This window comes from Maniola hyperantus, chromosome 13 (genome assembly GCF_902806685.2).
Source record: "Maniola hyperantus chromosome 13, iAphHyp1.2, whole genome shotgun sequence".
Taxonomy (NCBI): Eukaryota; Metazoa; Arthropoda; class Insecta; order Lepidoptera; family Nymphalidae; genus Maniola; species Maniola hyperantus.
Window position 1 is genome coordinate 460,888 of NC_048548.1, and position 20,660 is coordinate 481,547.

At 41.8% G+C, this 20,660-nt stretch overlaps 3 protein-coding genes across 3 annotated transcripts; 1 reads left to right on the forward strand and 2 right to left on the reverse strand.

Annotated features, from left to right (window-relative positions):
* Positions 1 to 886: 886 nt before the first annotated feature.
* On the forward strand, positions 887 to 12,913 carry LOC117987807 (odorant receptor 10-like). The gene is made up of 9 exons (XM_034974872.2): positions 887 to 1,004; positions 2,100 to 2,236; positions 3,618 to 3,771; positions 4,967 to 5,179; positions 5,683 to 5,839; positions 6,305 to 6,410; positions 6,956 to 7,051; positions 12,119 to 12,277; positions 12,817 to 12,913. Exons 1-9 carry the CDS (start codon positions 914 to 916, stop codon positions 12,859 to 12,861), a joined length of 1,158 nt encoding a protein of 385 aa, XP_034830763.2. The 5' UTR covers positions 887 to 913; the 3' UTR covers positions 12,862 to 12,913.
* A 399-nt stretch (positions 12,914 to 13,312) lies between these two features.
* Positions 13,313 to 14,665, reverse strand: LOC138403220 (uncharacterized). Its single transcript, XM_069502825.1, has one exon. It carries the CDS (start codon positions 14,663 to 14,665, stop codon positions 13,328 to 13,330), a length of 1,338 nt encoding a protein of 445 aa, XP_069358926.1. The 3' UTR covers positions 13,313 to 13,327.
* A 95-nt stretch (positions 14,666 to 14,760) lies between these two features.
* On the reverse strand, positions 14,761 to 19,997 carry LOC117987373 (ecdysone oxidase-like). Its single transcript, XM_034974371.2, has 4 exons — positions 19,905 to 19,997; positions 18,437 to 18,641; positions 16,707 to 16,840; positions 14,761 to 16,374 (listed from the first exon to the last, which is right to left on the reverse strand). The coding sequence occupies exons 2-4, from the start codon at positions 18,573 to 18,575 to the stop codon at positions 14,782 to 14,784; spliced, it is 1,866 nt and encodes a 621-aa protein (XP_034830262.1). The 5' UTR covers positions 18,576 to 18,641; positions 19,905 to 19,997; the 3' UTR covers positions 14,761 to 14,781.
* Positions 19,998 to 20,660: the final 663 nt, after the last annotated feature.

A 20,660-nucleotide genomic window follows, 5' to 3' on the forward strand; every position in this document is an offset into this window, starting at 1 on the left:
GTGATTATACCTACGTGTACAATATAAGTAGTACATGCTTTGTACTAAATAATTATGTAAATATAGGGACCCTTTCATTCGGGTATAAATAGTTTAAAATAAAATAATGGCTGAGGACCGAATATACAAAATTAAACTTCAAAATAGATAATAGCTAATAGAGGCAGACAAAAATGAATAAAAATTGAGGTTTTCATATTTATTCTAAAAAATTCCTGTATCAATCCCCTTATTATAAATACGAACGTGTGTTTGTTTGATGGTTTATTGGTTTGATCCTTTAATCACGTCGCAACGGATCAGACGGAGATAAAGACCTGGAGAGGACATAGGCTACTTAGTTAAAAAAATGTTACTACATTTTTAAACTTATTTGTAACTGATTGTACTTTGGAAAAAACATTTTCTATTAAAAAAATATTATCTAAACCTGAAATGACGACATGAAGAAATTTGCAGTCGAAGAAATTAAAAAGGTCTTCAACGGTTGTCTACGAGGCATTACCTCTACCGGATTCAGAAATAAATGTTTTGTTTTAAACGGAAAATTACTACGCCGCCAATAAGTATGATTTTTCATACCTTTAATTACATTTTTATTAATAACTCTTTTGAGTCGATCTGCAAACTGGTGGGTAAAATATATGAACATTATCATGATGATTCACGATTGCCAGTCAACTACTGAGCACGGGTCAAGACAGATTATTATTATCATTAACAGATTATTATCAACTATCTCAGTCAACTATCAATTATTAAAATGTCGCTTGCCGGTTGTTCTCAGCAGGAAGGTATTCCAAACCAGTGCAGTGGTACCTAGAAAGCCCCTTTTCCAAAGTTCGTTTGAATAAAAGCTTTTCTTTCTGTGCTCTATGTCTCAGGTGAAAATGGCAAGAGATTCAAGAGCCTGATGGAAACATACACTATGTATATGTTTTTCCTCACGCTGTCTATGATGTATCCCAACCCGCGCACTGACCGGAAGAGGAAGAGGTTTATCGGTGAGTTATTTAGGTTATTAGTTATAAATTTGATATCATAACTTAAATACAAAAGAAAACTTATCACTAAAAAAAGAGATTGCCCATTTTCTTAGGAGCTTTGGCCCTAGCTAGCTAGCCCCTAATATAATTGTTATGTCACCATGGTTTTAATTTTATTTTGTAGACAAATAATTAACTCTTCATATTCTGCAAACGATTTCTATTTATTCACCCTGGTTATAAAGAAATCTTATTTTTTATATTGCTGATATTGAGGTTATATTTAATCAATACTTCTTCAAAATAAATGCATGTTTACGATTCTAACTGTAATTGTGGATATTTTCAATAATAGAGTGAAAAAAAGTCGTTATAAAACATAATCGTAAAAAAATAACACATTTAAAAAAAAAATTTAAGTTTTGACACGACGCCACAAAAGAGGGCCCGTTTACGGGCGATCTCCTTTATATTTACAAAAAGTATACGCCGTCCAAATGGTCATTTATGGGCATTGTGCCCAATGCACCGGCGCTAATACCTCGTGCCGAAAAGCGGCTGCATCAGCCGAGTCTGTTCATACTCAGTCATTAGTAAGGACTATGTATTCGCGGCGCTTGCGTTTGAGACTCTGGGCCCATGGCATCATGGCATGGCATCAGACACGAAAGCTTTTATAAACTGCGTCGTGTCCCAAAAGCTGATCCACGCATCTGGTGACCCTAGAGCTGGTGCTTATTTCGCTCAACAGTTAAGTCTTATTAGTTTGGCTAGTTCGTATTCGTATGTTGTCTATACTCAATTCCATCGAATGCTGTAATGCCTGTGGCATTGGGTCCATTAACGTGGAGACCGCTGCTGCATCATTCGTCAAATTCTTGGAATGTCAGCCACGCATTGGCGTTCCTCTGGTGCTGCAAATGTCCTTAGGCAGCGTAAACACTTTTAAAAAAAATGTGACAGGGACCCTGAAGTAAGTTTGCAAAACCTGTATCTCAGGGTCCCTGGTCTTGCTCCTCCGTCATTCACAAATAAATACTTATTATCTTTGCTCGCTATTTCTTTTTAAATACAACTTGTTAAACTTAATAAGGATTTCTTCCATCCATCCAGCTGTATTTATCCTGAGCACAGTGCCATCGCTGGTGATCGTGAGCGCCGACATGCGCTCGCGCATCCTGCGCGGCGACATGGCCAACTTGGTGCGCCAGTCCATCATCATGGTATCCCTCGTCTTTACCATCATTAAGGTACCCACTCTATTGTATATTGCTCGTCATATTTTTTATTATTTCGAGCCTCAATAGCTCAACCGGTAAAGGAGTGGACTGAAAACCGAAAGATCGACGGTTCAAACCCCGCCCGTTGCACTATTGTCGTACCTACTCCTAGCACAAGCCTGACGCTTAGTTGGAGAGGAAAGGGGAATATTAGTCATTTAACATGGCTAATATTCTTTAAAAAAAAAAATGGATGACATTGTGGCCTTTAAGCCATAGGGAGGGCGGGCGGTGCATGCCCAGGCAGGTGCAACTAGATGATGCCCGCGACTTCGCCCGCGTGGATTGAGGGTTTTTTTAAAATCCCGTGGGAACTCTTAGCTTTTTCGGGATAAAAAGTAGCCTATGTCCTTTCCCGGGATACCTAAGCTAACTCGGTACCAAATTTCACCAAAATTGGCCGTGAAAAGCTAGCAGACAGACAGACACACTTTCGCATTTATAATATTAGTATGGATTAAGCTTGTTGTTAATCTGGTTCTTCTACGGACCTCCTCATTTCTGATTTGATCACGTAGAGAAACTCCAAGCATTAGCTCTCTCCATCGCCCGCTGAGTGACTCTGAGCTTTCTTATGAGGCCCATAGTTAGCGACCATGTCTCGGATCCATATGTCATCACTGGCAACACGCACTGTCCGAAGACTTTGGTCTTCAAGCACTGAGGAATTTCGAAATTATTTTTCTGGAATGGCGACCATGTACCCGAAAGCGCAGCGCTGGAAAATCCCCCACTAGGTGGACGGTCGACATCAGGTGAGTCGCAGGGAGCCGCTGCATTCAGGCGGCGCAAGATACTGGCGTGTGGAAGTCCCTACAAGAGACCTATGTCCAGCAGTGGACGTCTATCGGTTGTTGAATGACGATGAAGTATTTCCTCGTTTACACAAAGTATCGCTTGATCTATCCAACAATTGGTGTTTATTATGTACTAGCTTATGCTCGCGACTTCGTCCGCGTGGACTACGCAAATTTCAAACCCCTATTTCACTCCCTTAGAGGTTGAAGTTTCAAAAATCCTTTCTTAGCAGATGCCTACATCATAATAGTTATCTGCATGCCAAATTTCAGCCCGATCTGTCAAGTAGTTTGAGCTGTGCGTTGATAGATCAGTCAGTCAGTCAGCCACCTTTTCCTTTAATTATATTTAGACTAGCTGCCCCGGCGAACTTCGTACCGCCTAACAGTCGATTCTTTTTCAGATTTTTTTTTAAATTTTTCTCTCCGAACCAACCAACCAACGAAAGAACCAACCCCGTACTTCAAGGAATATCATGAAAAAAGAATTAGCGAAATCGGTTCAGCTTTTCTCGAGATTATTAGATGGAATAAATTTTCCTGATCCTCCGCAGCTCATCCTGACGATAATCCGAAAGAAGGAGCTGCGAGAGATAATCGATGAGATAAACGAAGACTACGAAACCTTCAACGACTTACCAACAGACTGCCAACACATTGTGACAGACACCATCAAAACTACGAAGACCCTCGAGAAAATATGGATTGGTAAAGTATAATACGATTTTTATTATCATAATGATCAACCCTTCACCGGACCACTACTGAGTACGGGGCTCCTCTCAGAATGTGGACGGGTTAGATCACAGTCCGCCACGCTGGTTCAGTGCGGGTTGACAGACTTCACGCACCTTTGAGAACATTATGAACTCTCAGGCATGCAAGTTTTATCATATACAAGTTAGCCCTTGACTGCAATCTCACCTGGTGGTAAGTGATGATGCAGTGTAAGATAGAAGTGGGCTAACCTGGAAGCCGTACCGGAACGCTATACCGCTTGGTGGCACGGCTTTTTTTTAAAATATGGGTGATTTGTTACCCATCCCAAAAATTATATAAATCACACTTTCGAATTTATATGGTATAGCGTAAATTAACTTATGCTGATACCCGTGACTTCGATAGAGTGGTAACTAGCCAGGGCCGAAGCCCCCCACCAGACAGACCAGATCAGAGAAAATTTTGAAATTATAAATTTCAATTGTGTAAAACGCACATTAAACACTCCGAAAAGTTAGAAGTGCTTGCCCGAGTTCAAACCCCCGACCTCCCGAATAGGAGCTAGTATTAGGTACTTACCATTGACTTATATATATTACTTCGTATGGACAGGGCTATTGAACATACAAAATGGCACCGACTCAGTGGTGCTTTAGCATCAATGCAACCTCAGTGACGTCTGTAGGGCGATTGTCTAAAACCTGCATCAATCATTATTACAATCTCAATTGTTCTGATTGGCTGAATTTGTGCGATTCTTGTTGCAACAATGCATTGTAGCCAATAGTGAGCGAACGTTAACCAATCAGAGATGATTGCGATCGTGACATTGTAGCTGTCATTCTCCCGCAATCGCGCAGCCGTTTGAAATCCAGCTGCGCGATTGCGGGAGAATGACAGCTACAATGTCACGATCGCAATCATCTCTGATTGGTTAACACCCGCTCACTATTGGCTTCAATGCTTTGTTGCAACAAGAATCGCACAAATTCAGCCAATCAGAACAATTGAGATTGTAATAATGATTGATGCATGTTTTAGACAATCGCCCTACGGGTCGTTCATTAGTAATCTATTAAGAGGTGGCGCTGATTTATTTGGTTCCAAAACCGTGAAAATTTTTGTTGACCATAATATCTTGTCGATATTTTGTACCTACCTGTACCTACTTATTTTATTGTAGTTATTTTGGCGGTGACTGCGTCCTCTTACCCGGTGCTGGCCTGTGCGTGCACCATCTACTCACAGATGCTGTCGGATGAGCCCAAGCGCTTCATGGTGCATGAGACGGCCATGATCTTCCTGACCGAAGAGCAGAAGTACGAGACGCCTTACTTCGAAGCGGTATCGATTTACTCGCTGTATATAGTTTGGGTTGTCTTTCTTGGATTTTCGGGTAAACTCACCTCTTACCTTTCGAAACGTAAATCCTTTTAGTTATTAACTAGCTTATGCTCGCGACTTCGACTACACAAATTTCAAACCCCTATTTCACCCCCTTAGGGGTTGAATTTTCAAAAATCCTTTCTTAGCGGATTAGAATACTTAGAACAGGTTTTTATTCAAGTAAACTTTTACAAGTGCTTTTGAATCGTCTACTAGTTTAATTTACCACTGGTTCGGAATGCCGTTCCTACTGAGAAAAACCAGCAAGAAACTCGGCGGTTGCTCTTTTCAAGAGATACCTACGTCATAACAGCTATCTGTATGCCAAATTTCAGCCCGATCCGTCCAGTAGTTTGAGTTGTGTGTTGATAGATCAATCAGTCACCTTTTCCTTTTATATATTTAGATAATCACGTAAGTATTATATAATATTATGAAATAATAAAAAGAGAGACAGAGAGAGAGAGAGTACTGAAGTATTTTTAAAAAATTGGGTATGTATATTTTTTTAAGGTTATGATGGCATGTTCTCAGTGTGCATATTGCATGTGTCCCTCAGAATTAAACTATTCAGGCACAACCTACAGAACATTCTAGACGACCTGGATGATGTACCTACAATAAAGGCCAATATAGCCCACTTTGTGGACGAGCATTGTGCAGTTATGAGGTAATTATTATCTAACCTGGTTTCCCGTGGATATAGAATCAGTATACCCTTATTATAAATGCAAAAGTGTGTTTCTTTGTTGGGTTGTCCTTCAATCACGTCCCAACAGTGCAACGGATTGACGTGATTTTTTTGTATGGGTATAGATAAAGACCTGGAGAGTGACATATGCTACTCTTTATCCCGGAAAATTAAAGCGTTTTCATGGGATTTTTGAAAACCTTATTCCACACGGACGAAGTCGCGGGCGTCAGCAGTTTATTTACATAACCTTCGAGTGATGCTCTATATTTCTATCATGTGAACTTAGTTGATTTATTAAACCAAGTGCAAAATTGCCCTATTCAATTGCGTTGAAGTTAAAAGTTGCATGCCCGGGATTCCCCCAACCTCCCGAGTAGGAAACGGACATCTTAACAACTAGGCTATTAGGGCTGATAAAATTAACGGATGTCAACTTTTTAGATTGATCGCAAAAATCCAAAAGTGTTTCGAAGTTTGGCTCGTCGGAATATTCATCAACGCGGTCGTGCAAATCGGAATGGCTCTGATTCAAATAACGAGTAACGCTGTAAGTACACTCTAAGTAAAACTTTTTGATTGAGCGTTAGGAACTTCCTCTTCAATAGAAACTCGGAGTTTAGATTACGCTGCTTCAGAAATTTCATGGATTTCCAACTGGACTCAAAGTCTAACGAAAACTTTCAAAGATACAGCTGAACCTACTGACAGGATGTTTATGTTGTTGCAGGACATTCCATATTTGAACAGTGCGCATTAAAACGAGGAAGCAAATTACTTGGTATGAGTCCGTGGGACTTGGACTCGGCAATTTAGAATAGGATAGAATATGTATTTGTTGATCCAACACAATATGTTAAACACACAAACTAAAAATTAATTACAAATTTTTGTCTGTTTGGTCTCGTCTGGTGGGTCACTTCGTTTGTGCCCCCCCCCCCCCCCCCCCCTCCCTACTGGTACCCCCTGATTTTCTGGTACCTACGATGTCGCGTAGTAATCGATGAGGTACCCCTTCCCAATCTTAGACTGCATCAGCACTTGCCACCAGGTGAGATCGCAGTTATGGGCTTACTTGTATTGAAAACTTTGCAGGAAGCGGATATAAACGCAATGTACTACTTCTACGCTGTGGCCACGGCGGTGCACATCTATGTGCCCTGCTACCTGGCTTCTGACGTCACTCATCATGTAAGTTCCATCATCAGCATCATGTTACGCCCCGGTGTCTCGGAGAGCACGTAAAGCCATTGGATTCTGCATACAAAAACCTATTTCCACTACACAGACAGAGCGTTCACACATCCGTCTCTTTCTGCATCCTCTTGACAGAGCGTTCACACATCCGTCTCTTTCTGCATCCTCTTGACAGAGCGTTCACACATCCGTCTCTTTCTGCATCCTCTTGACAGAGCGTTCACACATCCGTCTCTTTCTGCATCCTCTTGACAGAGCGTTCACACATCCGTCTCTTTCTGCATCCTCTTGACAGAGCGTTCACACATCCGTCTCTTTCTGCATCCTCTTGACAGAGCGTTCACACATCCGTCTCTTTCTGCATCCTCTTGACAGAGCGTTCACACATCCGTCTCTTTCTGCATCCTCTTGACAGAGCGTTCACACATCCGTCTCTTTCTGCATCCTCTTGACAGAGCGTTCACACATCCGTCTCTTTCTGCATCCTCTTGACAGAGCGTTCACACATCCGTCTCTTTCTGCATCCTCTTGACAGAGCGTTCACACATCCGTCTCTTTCTGCATCCTCTTGACAGAGCGTTCACACATCCGTCTCTTTCTGCATCCTCTTGACAGAGCGTACACACATCCGTCTCTTTCTGCATCCTCTTGACAGAGCGTTCACACATCCGTCTCTTTCTGCATCCTCTTGACAGAGCGTACACACATCCGTCTCTTTCTGCATCCTCTTGACAGAGCGTTCACACATCCGTCTCTTTCTGCATCCTCTTGACAGAGCGTACACACATCCGTCTCTTTCTGCATCCTCTTGACAGAGCGTTCACACATCCGTCTCTTTCTGCATCCTCTTGACAGAGCGTACACACATCCGTCTCTTTCTGCATCCTCTTGACAGAGCGTACACACATCCGTCTCTTTCTGCATCCTCTTGACAGAGCGTACACACATCCGTCTCTTTCTGCATCCTCTTGACAGAGCGTTCACACATCCGTCTCTTCTGCATCCTCTTGACAGAGCGTACACACATCCGTCTCTTTCTGCATCCTCTTGACAGAGCGTTCACACATCCGTCTCTTTCTGCATCCTCTTGACAGAGCGTTCACACATCCGTCTCTTTCTGCATCCTCTTGACAGAGCGTTCACACATCCGTCTCTTTCTGCATCCTCTTGACAGAGCGTACACACATCCGTCTCTTTCTGCATCCTCTTGACAGAGCGTTCACACATCCGTCTCTTTCTGCATCCTCTTGACAGAGCGTACACACATCCGTCTCTTTCTGCATCCTCTTGACAGAGCGTTCACACATCCGTCTCTTTCTGCATCCTCTTGACAGAGCGTTCACACATCCGTCTCTTTCTGCATCCTCTTGACAGAGCGTTCACACATCCGTCTCTTTCTGCATCCTCTTGACAGAGCGTACACACATCCGTCTCTTTCTGCATCCTCTTGACAGAGCGTTCACACATCCGTCTCTTTCTGCATCCTCTTGACAGAGCGTACACACATCCGTCTCTTTCTGCATCCTCTTGACAGAGCGTTCACACATCCGTCTCTTTCTGCATCCTCTTGACAGAGCGTACACACATCCGTCTCTTTCTGCATCCTCTTGACAGAGCGTACACACATCCGTCTCTTCTGCATCCTCTTGACAGAGCGTTCACACATCCGTCTCTTTCTGCATCCTCTTGACAGAGCGTACACACATCCGTCTCTTTCTGCATCCTCTTGACAGAGCGTTCACACATCCGTCTCTTTCTGCATCCTCTTGACAGAGCGTACACACATCCGTCTCTTTCTGCATCCTCTTGACAGAGCGTTCACACATCCGTCGCTTTCTGCATCCTCTTGACAGAGCGTACACACATCCGTCTCTTTCTGCATCCTCTTGACAGAGCGTACACACATCCGTCTCTTTCTGCATCCTCTTGACAGAGCGTTCACACATCCGTCTCTTTCTGCATCCTCTTGACAGAGCGTTCACACATCCGTCTCTTTCTGCATCCTCTTGACAGAGCGTACACACATCCGTCTCTTTCTGCATCCTCTTGACAGAGCGTTCACACATCCGTCTCTTTCTGCATCCTCTTGACAGACCGTACACACATCCGTCTCTTTCTGCATCCTCTTGACAGAGCGTTCACACATCCGTCTCTTTCTGCATCCTCTTGACAGAGCGTTCACACATCCGTCTCTTTCTGCATCCTCTTGACAGAGCGTTCACACATCCGTCTCTTTCTGCATCCTCTTGACAGAGCGTTCACACATCCGTCTCTTTCTGCATCCTCTTGACAGAGCGTTCACACATCCGTCTCTTTCTGCATCCTCTTGACAGAGCGTTCACACATCCGTCTCTTTCTGCATCCTCTTGACAGAGCGTACACACATCCGTCTCTTTCTGCATCCTCTTGACAGAGCGTTCACACATCCGTCTCTTTCTGCATCCTCTTGACAGAGCGTACACACATCCGTCTCTTTCTGCATCCTCTTGACAGAGCGTTCACACATCCGTCTCTTTCTGCATCCTCTTGACAGAGCGTACACACATCCGTCTCTTTCTGCATCCTCTTGACAGAGCGTTCACACATCCGTCTCTTTCTGCATCCTCTTGACAGAGCGTACACACATCCGTCTCTTTCTGCATCCTCTTGACAGAGCGTTCACACATCCGTCTCTTTCTGCATCCTCTTGACAGAGCGTACACACATCCGTCTCTTTCTGCATCCTCTTGACAGAGCGTTCACACATCCGTCTCTTTCTGCATCCTCTTGACAGAGCGTACACACATCCGTCTCTTTCTGCATCCTCTTGACAGAGCGTTCACACATCCGTCTCTTTCTGCATCCTCTTGACAGAGCGTTCACACATCCGTCTCTTTCTGCATCCTCTTGACAGAGCGTACACACATCCGTCTCTTTCTGCATCCTCTTGACAGAGCGTTCACACATCCGTCTCTTTCTGCATCCTCTTGACAGAGCGTACACACATCCGTCTCTTTCTGCATCCTCTTGACAGAGCGTTCACACATCCGTCGCTTTCTGCATCCTCTTGACAGAGCATTCACACATCCGTCTCTTTCTGCATCCTCTTGACAGAGCGTACACACATCCGTCTCTTTCTGCATCCTCTTGACAGAGCGTACACACATCCGTCTCTTTCTGCATCCTCTTGACAGAGCGTACACACATCCGTCTCTTTCTGCATCCTCTTAACAGAGCGTTCACACATCCGTCTCTTTCTGCATCCTCTTGACAGAGCGTACACACATCCGTCTCTTTCTGCATCCTCTTGACAGAGCGTTCACACATCCGTCTCTTTCTGCATCCTCTTGACAGAGCGTTCACACATCCGTCTCTTTCTGCATCCTCTTGACAGAGCGTTCACACATCCGTCTCTTTCTGCATCCTCTTGACAGAGCGTTCACACATCCGTCTCTTTCTGCATCCTCTTGACAGAGCGTTCACACATCCGTCTCTTTCTGCATCCTCTTGACAGAGCGTACACACATCCGTCTCTTTCTGCATCCTCTTGACAGAGCGTTCACACATCCGTCTCTTTCTGCATCCTCTTGACAGAGCGTTCACACATCCGTCTCTTTCTGCATCCTCTTGACAGAGCGTACACACATCCGTCTCTTTCTGCATCCTCTTGACAGAGCGTACACACATCCGTCTCTTTCTGCATCCTCTTGACAGAGCGTTCACACATCCGTCTCTTTCTGCATCCTCTTGACAGACCGTACACACATCCGTCTCTTTCTGCATCCTCTTGACAGAGCGTTCACACATCCGTCTCTTTCTGCATCCTCTTGACAGAGCGTTCACACATCCGTCTCTTTCTGCATCCTCTTGACAGAGCGTACACACATCCGTCTCTTTCTGCATCCTCTTGACAGAGCGTTCACACATCCGTCTCTTTCTGCATCCTCTTGACAGAGCGTACACACATCCGTCTCTTTCTGCATCCTCTTGACAGAGCGTACACACATCCGTCTCTTTCTGCATCCTCTTGACAGAGCGTACACACATCCGTCTCTTTCTGCATCCTCTTGACAGAGCGTTCACACATCCGTCTCTTTCTGCATCCTCTTGACAGAGCGTACACACATCCGTCTCTTTCTGCATCCTCTTGACAGAGCGTTCACACATCCGTCTCTTTCTGCATCCTCTTGACAGAGCGTTCACACATCCGTCTCTTTCTGCATCCTCTTGACAGAGCGTACACACATCCGTCTCTTTCTGCATCCTCTTGACAGAGCGTACACACATCCGTCTCTTTCTGCATCCTCTTGACAGAGCGTTCACACATCCGTCTCTTTCTGCATCCTCTTGACAGACCGTACACACATCCGTCTCTTTCTGCATCCTCTTGACAGAGCGTTCACACATCCGTCTCTTTCTGCATCCTCTTGACAGAGCGTTCACACATCCGTCTCTTTCTGCATCCTCTTGACAGAGCGTACACACATCCGTCTCTTTCTGCATCCTCTTGACAGAGCGTTCACACATCCGTCTCTTTCTGCATCCTCTTGACAGAGCGTACACACATCCGTCTCTTTCTGCATCCTCTTGACAGAGCGTTCACACATCCGTCTCTTTCTGCATCCTCTTGACAGAGCGTACACACATCCGTCTCTTTCTGCATCCTCTTGACAGAGCGTTCACACATCCGTGTCTTGGAGTTTTAGGTTGTACATGTGCATGTTCAATCCACAATGCCACACACATGTCAATGTCCGCACTAGAATGCGTAATTGTTCCTGCTAAGCGCTAGTACTTCTGAGACAGCCTCTTGAAGGCTCTGACTAGCGCTCTGAAGTGGTTCATTCCTGGGAGATTTCTCCATCGAATGAGTGTGTCGTAAAGTCCCGCAAATTGCTATTGTGCTGGAACCATGTCTCATTAACATCGAAATGACGTCATTTTGACGTTAGCTGAAATAAAAATATACCATCAGCTCGAAACTTCAGTCTAGTGCTGACTTCACTAAAATTGCAACCACGCGCATTAGCAATTTGCGGGACTTGTACTTGACCGGTTATTATTTTATTTTTGTGTTTGCAGGCTGTGGAGGTAGCGACAGTGGCATACCGCATTCCCTGGGAGTCGGTACAGGATACAGGCATCAAGAGGTCAATCGCTATCATCATCGCGAGGGCTCAGATCCCTATCAACTTCGAAGCTCTAGGCATGCTGACTTTTAATATGGAACTCTTTGTATCTGTAAGTATTCATCATATTATTGCAAAATATATAGAACCCACTGCAGAATTCCAGATTTTTGTGAAATGACGTCATAAAATGTGATCTGATCTGATTTTTTTTTTTTATTCAGATACAAGTTAGCCCTTGACTGCAATCTCACCTGATGGTAAGTGATGATGCAGTCTAAGATGATAGCGGGCTAACCTGGAAGGGGTATGGCAGTTTTTATTAAACCCATACCCCTTTGGTTTCTACACGGCATCGTACCGGAACGCTAAATCGCTTGGCGGCACGGCTTTGCCGGTAGGGTGGTAACTAGCCAGGGCCGAAGCCTCCCACCAGACCAGACCAGAAATTTAGAAATTATAAAATTCCAAACCCCTGCCAGGAATCGAACCCAGGACCTCCCACTAATAAGACCACAGCGCTCACCACTGCGCCAGGGAGGTCGTCAACCTGATTGTTCTGGTTCTGCTGCTGACAAAACAGAGCAACATATTTATTAAAAATACTATAGTTTCGTGTTAGTAATAAATTATACTCTGATTTATTTTCAGATTCTACAAACAGCATATTCGATGTATACACTTTTGCGATCTTAAAAAAACACCTTAAAAATTAGAAATGCTACAAAATACTCAGCACTGCAAGTTAATACTTAGAGCAAAATTATGAGTATAGATTGTTACGGCTATACTCACATATTTAGTTTCTACAATAAAGTTAATGGAGCAATTTTTATTATTCTCGATGTGGCACAATGAATTAAACACTGAAACAAACTTATTTTTATTTTTATTTTAACCTTTATTGTAACCCTACCTTTTAAAGTTTTTAAGTGGATTAGGAACATACTCATAGGTATTATATCTGTAAAATAGTGTATTAATATAATTACATAGAGACACACACTTATACAAGAATGTATGAGCCAAACACAAGCATTTCGCAGTCCCGAAAATAAAAATAATGCTAGCAGCACTGAGGCCAAAAAAATGTGGATGTCGTATTCTGTTTCTATTACCTAAGTAGGAATAGAATGAAACTTCAGAAAACAAGAAATCACATTTATTTAATTAACGCATCTTTCTCCGTACACAAAGTATCCGTTGAAGAGGAACTTGTAAGCACGCTCTCCTTCTGCAGACTTATCTGACTACCGATATCTTCGTTACGATATCTTCTTTTCTTTCTCACCTCCTTCTCCATTCTCGCACAAAGGCTTACCACACTACCCCTTAACTCCAGAGGAATATCTCGGACCATAACTTCACGTAACAAAGTGTTCCTTACTTCGTTATTAACGCAGGATTTTCTAGCATGTAAGTGACCTTTCTTTTCTGTCCTTTTAAACTTACTCCTCATTCGTACTATGAAATCATTTATATTTCCTTTTGACCACTGGATATAGACCCAGACGGTCGTGTTAACACAAACTATAAAAGTAAGTAATAGAGCGCATATGCTTATCACACAAAAAACTATAGATAAAATTGCAGATTTACACCCATCCTCAAAATTTATGTCAGATTTATCACAGGGACATAGTTTCCCGTACATAAGATCTTTCAGTAAATGCAAATTTTGTGAAATAGTTGAACAATTAGATTTTAATTCAACTTTGAGATTATCTTCTTTCTTTGTTGATTGAACGACGGTCCCTAAGCCTGTGGTGATCGCATAAATATCTTGTGCTGTCAGTGGATTTTCTAAGTTTTTACAGACGTTTATAGAAGGCACGTACACTACATTCGGAAGTTTTTTATCAATATCTCCAATGCAAAGTGGTATTTTAGTACACCTGTTGATATCTTCATCATAGAAAGACCTTTGACCAGCATATTTGACATCACAATCGATTGGGAAACAATCACTCAAAGAATTTTGATCCAATGTTTCACAGGCCACACTGTTGGTATTGCTAAGATAGTATTTCAGCAATGGATAAGAACGTCTAGCATTAATGATTTTGGTATCAAATGGAATATTAACGTGTAATCTATCTCTATTTTTAAGACAGCGATAATTTAGCAGAACTTCACAGTAACCTACAAGATCGTGCGGATATAGAGTTGGAAAAATGTATTCAAGCGTCTTCCTGTCTCTAGGTTTAATCACATCGATAGTTTCACCGATTGCCTGCATAATACCACAATCTTCCCTGTTTAAATCAGTCAAACAGCACTTCTTAACTCTTGAATACACTTTACAAGTTCCAGTACGATTTTCATTTACAATATCTACGAAAAACTTAATTCCAACAGAATTCTTCTCAAGTGGCGAAATACCTTTATCAACAACAGATATTATGGCGAAAACTTGAAGAATTGAAATTTTAATCAACAAATAGTAGAAAATGAATTTATAGGACATGACATTGTCAAAGGCATAAGTGACACTTAACATATTATAAAAAGTCTAAAAAGTCCATAGCATAGAGATAGTTATACACCAAGGTCCATATTATAGTCTATCAAAGTTATCACAGCAAAAAACCTATGAAAAAACCCGTAGATTATCTTTTAAAATTCATCCCTTACTGATACTTTGTATTCTGATTTAATAAAATCAGCACCACGTTCAGCAATCATCATTGTAGGTGCGTTCGTATTAACACTCGTTATTGTAGGCATAACACTCGCATCCACTACTCTTACACCTTTCAAACCTAGCACCTTTAGCTCACTATCTACTACACTTGCCGGATCATCTGCTTTTCCCATCTTAGCTTTACCTACCGGATGGTATACATTATAAGTCAACGTCCTTGCCATACATTCCCAATAACTATCACTAGCAAAGCTAAGTCCGTCACAATCTTTAAATTTAACTCTTTCAAGTTTCGCTTTTGCATTTCTAAATACACCTGTATCTACTATTCGTGTAATACGTTTAAGGTTTTTAATAAATATATCCATATCACGCTCATCACTGAAATATTTTGAAAAGATTTTTGGATGATCAGTAGGATTTTTTGAACGTAATAATATTTTTCCTCTTGAAATTGGTCTACATAATGATACAAATAATATTATCATTTCACTATCCGAGTTCATTTGTACAAATTGTGTACAAATTTCATCTGTAAACGACATAATGTCTCTACAAGTTGAATAAACATATGAGGTATTTGGAACAAAATAGTTGTGATCTATTTGTACATCAGGAAGTGTTTTACCACCTGGTACTGACATAAAAGCGTTAATGTTAGGTTGGTTGTAATTAGTGCTATGTGGTCCTGTCTGTTCGAGCAAATATTGCGCCGCTGCTTTGTGCCAGTAATCTTCAGTTTCTTGCGCCGCTCCTATATTCAACGTTACTGGAACTGGGATTCGTACGTGATCTTGTAAGTTTTCACCTACAGGTAAATCTGCTATGACATCGATATCTAATTCTTCTAAATGTTTCTTCGGCCCTATACCTGATAGCATTAGTACAACAGGAGAATTCACTGAACCAGCACTTACAATCACTTCTTTTGATGCATAAAATGTATTTATAGCATCATTAGGTCTTTTAACTTCAACACCTACAGCTTGTAAATTCTCAAATACAATTTTATTAGCAAATGTATTCTTTAAAAGGTATAAATTTTCGCGATCTTTTGCAGAATTTAAAAAGCTAGTTGCAGTGCTTACTCGTCTACCTTTATGGTTACTGCCTCTTATCTTTCCAACGCCCATCTGTGTGGGTCCATTTAAATCTTCCAAATATAGGAGACCCATTTCAGAATAAGCCTCTAAAAGCTTATCAACAATTTCAGTATATGTAAAGTTTAATTTGTCAATCATAAATTCTCCGTTGGTACCGTGATTTTTTCTCAGGTCTGGATTGTTCAGGATGAAAGGATCAATCATTTTTTCACTTTTCATAAACGAGTTGTGGATCGATGACCAGTCCCATCCGTCACCATCAGTGAAATGCCAAGTTTCGTAATCCCCAGGACTTCCCTTCATATGAAGAAGTCCGTTGATAGAACCAGTGCCTCCCAGCATTCTTCCTCTTGGCCAGAATGATTTCCCATCAGTGCAGCCTCTATTTGTTAAATCATCCCTTTCCGTGAAATACTGCCACACTTGGTCACTTCTGTGTGTGGCTCCAGAGAAATTTGGAATCTGTAATTGAAAAAATAGGATTTTTTTATTTCGATCGGTTAGACGTATAGCCCAAAAGCGCACATCAATCGATTGTGCTGGGTAATCAAAGCTGACTCAATTATATGTATAATTGAATGCGAAATCATTCGTCTTCTCGATCCTGACTCGTGTAAACTGTAGAGCAAGATAAGCCCGCAACTCAGTCACGAATTATTTTCACTGACATCTAAAAATATTTTGAATTCTTGGACGATTCGTCCAAGATTCGAGTCTAAATTCCGTTCTTTCTTCTCTCTTTCTTCCTTCCTTTTCTTTCTTCCTTCCGGTTGCTCTATGTCAAACTCACTCACAATGCTTTCCACTGGAGGGTCACCACCAGCTTCAATCAGCAGCACGTTCCAGTCTGGGACTTCTGTGAGTCGACTCGCGAGGAGCGAGCCAGCAGTCCCGGCACCCACGATGATAAAGTCAAACGTATCTCCATCTGAAAGCCATTGTATTTCATGCTGTCCACCTTAGACTGCATCATCTATGTTTGAGACTGAGGAGGAGGAGCGGGGACCCTGAGACACAGGTTTATTAAACTTACTTCAGGGTTCCCGACACAAAATTGTATACCGACATCCATCATCATCATCATCAACCAATAGACGTCCACTGCTGGACATAGGTCTCTTGTAGGGACTTCCACACGCCACGGTCTTGCGCCGCCGCCATCCAGCGGCTCCCTGCGACTCGTCTGATGTCATCCGTCCACCTAGTGGGGGGTCTTCCAACGCTGCGTCTTCCGGTGGGAGGTCGCCATTCCAGCACCTTGGGACCCCAACGTCTATCGGTTGTACGAACTATGTGCCCTGCCCATTGCCACTTCAGCTTCGCAACCCGTTGAGCTATGTCGGTTACTCTAGTTCTCCTACGGATCTCCTCATCCATACTAATATTATAAATGCGAAAGTGTGTCTGTCTGTCTGCTAGCCTTTCACGGCCCACCCGTTCAACCGATGTTGACAAAATTTCGTACAATTTTGGTGAATTTTGGTATCTAGCATCCCGGGAAAGGGCATATGCTACTTTTTATCCCGGAAAATCAAAGCGTTCTCACGGGATATTTAAAAATCTAATGCCACGCGGACGAAGTTGCGGGCATCAACTAGTAGTTTTTATAAATAAATCTTCATTTCATTTCATTTCCTGCTTGGTTTGGTTGCAGTCAATCGCAAGCCCATTTATTTATTTAAAATAAACATTACATTAATCGCCGTTTTATCTACTAGTACTACTAAGCACGGGTCTCCTCTCAGAGTAAGAATGGTCTGGCCATAGTCTACTACGCTGGCCAAGTGCGGATTAGCAGACTTCACACACATCTTCATTGCATCAATACAATGTAGCCAATAGTGAGCGAGCATCAACCAATCAGAGGTGATTGCGATCGTGACGTAGTCGTCATTCTACCGCAATCGAGGTGCTGAAAGATCAAACAGTCCCTACGGGGTTTTCTACAATGGAGTTATATTCAGCACGGTGGCCGTGATCATCAGAACAGGGTTCAGTGATAAGACACTGTTTTAAGACACTGTTTGACACAACATTGTAAATTGAAAAATTAAAAAGAGCAACCGCCGAGTTTCTTGCTGGTTCTTCTCGGTAGGAACGGCATTCCGAACCAGTGGTAAATTAAAACTACCTGACTATTCATAAGCACTTTTAAAAAGTTTACATGAATAAAAAAACAGTCTATTCTATTCTATTCTGCGCAGCGAGAAAATCCCGGAAAATCAAAGACTTCCCACAGGATTTTTACCAACGCGGACGTAGTCGCAGGCATCAGCTAGTTAAATATAAAACATTGCTGTCGGCAAAATTCATGATTCTAGGTCAACGGGAAATAGGTATCTTAAAGGTTTTGATTCTCTTTTCTTGACAGACACGACAGACAGACAAACAGACAGACAGCGAAGTGATCATAATACAAGGGTTCCTTTTTCTCTAGAGATACGGACCCCTAAAAATGACATTAAAGATCTACTTATGTGTAACGAATAGGTAATTTACTTAGTTGTTTGTTTTGTCAAGTTACCTTTAACTCGGTGACTGTGATCATCAGGCCAGGGTTCAGTGATAAGGCCCTGCGCAGCGAGCATGTGCGTCACCAGACTCGCGAAGGTGCTTCCAGCTGGACCCTGGCTCATCGGGCATGGGCTGCTCAGACACGACATGGCGTGCTGATGATGAAGTAACTTGGACTGACTGTAACTGGTGAATTCGACTCTAGCTGTTCGCAACTGAAAGATGGGACCAATTTGTTGTTGTTGAATGTTAGGGTTAGCACTTTTTGGGATACCAACGAGACCTAATTAATAAGCTTCCGCTATCCGTCCCGTCTGTCTGTCTGTCAGCAGGCTGTATCTCATGTACCTATTGGTAGAGAGTTGAATGACTCTTACAACTACTAATATCTTCTATCATGATCAACTATCGCCGGCCTACGAGCACAGATCTCCTCTCTGAAAGAGAAGGATTTAGGATATGGTCTACCACGTTGACCAAGTACGATTGGCAAACTTTTTTATTTTTTATTCTCATTTAAAGAGCTGACTCATTAGTGTGACTATGTAGCTCTCGTAAGTCATTCAAACACTTAAAACTACATCTAACTACCTACTACTTATTTACTAATTATTTCTACGTTGTCTATCCAAGATAAATGTCACAGACACACCTTTGAGGACATTATGGAGAACTCTCAGGCATGCAGGTTTCCCCATGAAGTTTTCCTTCATCGTTAAAGCAAGTGATATTAATTAATTGCTTAATACACACATTACTCCAAAAATATGTTAAAGGTAGGTACGTGCTCGGATCGAACCCCCGACCTCACGAGTAGGAGGCGGACGTCTAGATTATTACGACTCTAAGTCTAGAAGTGCCAGAAGCACCTACCTAAATAGAATGAATAGGTACTTATAAATACGAATAGAACGCCAAAGGCAACCCTAGAAACATATATTTTTATTAAAGTGCATAAAAGATAAAAGGCAATAATGTTAATGAATTGTAAACAGACCTACCTAATAACACAGGTCACAGAGTAGGTACATTGAATAATAATACGTCTAATATAATATACCTAAGGCAATTTACTTTTATGCAAGTTAACATATTAATACCTATTAATGTGTTGTTTAAGTATGTATGGTTAATCCATATTGTTACTATATTTTTACTATTTTACTATATAATACTACCAGATGATGCCCACGATTTCGTCCGCATGGATTTAGGTTTCTTAAAAATCCCGTGGGAACTCTTTAATTTTCCGGGATAAAAAGTAGCCTATGGCCTTTCTCGGCATGTAAGCTGACTCTGTACCAAATTTCATCAAAATCGGTTGAAGTGTTGGGCTGTGAAAAGCTAGCAGCTAGCTACCCTGTTCTTGACAGACACGACAGACAGACAAACAGACAGACAACTAAGTGATCATAATACAAGGGTTCCTTTTTCTCTGGAGAAACAAACACCTAAAAATGAATAAAAGATCTACTTACGTGTAACGAATAGGTAATTAATGTTTCGAGCACTAAGTGGATAGTTAGGCCTTGTGATTATTTTATAGACGTTCTTCGCCTCAACTGCCTGCTCGCAACTGATAAGTAAACATCGATTTTATAACAACCTGTGATAACAACTTTATTATTAAGCTGTTATTAACATAAGCAATGTTATTAGGTATTTATCCAGTGGGTATTTAATCGCTATAGTCATAAATTATTATAGTACCTAACTACTAACTGATACCCACGATTTTGCGTGGATTTAGGTTTTTAAACATCCTGTGGGAACTCGTTGATTTTCCGGGATAAAAAGTAGCCTATGTCACTCTCCAGGTCTTTAACCTATACCCATGCAAAAAATCACGTCGATCCGTTGCTCCGTTGCGACGTGATTGAAGGGCAAACCAACAAACCAATAAACCAACAAACCAACAAATCAACACACCAATAAACCAATAAACCAATAAAACAACAAACAAACGCACTTTCGCATTTATAATAAGGGTAGGGCTAATTAGCTACAAAGTACGTACTAGGCAGGTAAATTAATAATACCTAAGTATTCGTAAATTGTAAGTAACTAAGTAACTAGCTATTATTTTATTTTTAGTTACTGGTTACAAAAGTTATTATTTGTACAGGTTTATAAAGTCCTACGAAATTATATCACATAATCACAGAATTCTATTATTTTATTAGTACACAAAATTCAATAATAAATTCTTTGGTGACGTCATTTACGCCTTGTTG

Excerpts from the sequence above, each read along its gene's own strand:
- LOC138403220 (XM_069502825.1), bottom strand. The coding sequence starts at position 14,665 with ATGTTAAGTGTCACTTATGCCTTTGACAATGTCATGTCCTATAAATTC.
- LOC117987807 (XM_034974872.2), top strand. The coding sequence starts at position 914 with ATGGAAACATACACTATGTATATGTTTTTCCTCACGCTGTCTATGATG. Across the intron at positions 5,180-5,682 it reads TGTCTTTCTTGGATTTTCGG|GTTATGATGGCATGTTCTCA; the intron begins GTAAACTCACCT and ends TATTTTTTTAAG. Across the intron at positions 6,411-6,955 it reads TTCAAATAACGAGTAACGCT|GAAGCGGATATAAACGCAAT; the intron begins GTAAGTACACTC and ends AAAACTTTGCAG.
- LOC117987373 (XM_034974371.2), bottom strand. The coding sequence starts at position 18,575 with ATGTCGTGTCTGAGCAGCCCATGCCCGATGAGCCAGGGTCCAGCTGGA. Across the intron at positions 16,841-18,436 it reads TCACAGTCACCGAGTTAAAG|ATGGAGATACGTTTGACTTT; the intron begins GTAACTTGACAA and ends AATGGCTTTCAG. Across the intron at positions 16,375-16,706 it reads ACCCTCCAGTGGAAAGCATT|ATTCCAAATTTCTCTGGAGC; the intron begins GTGAGTGAGTTT and ends TTTCAATTACAG.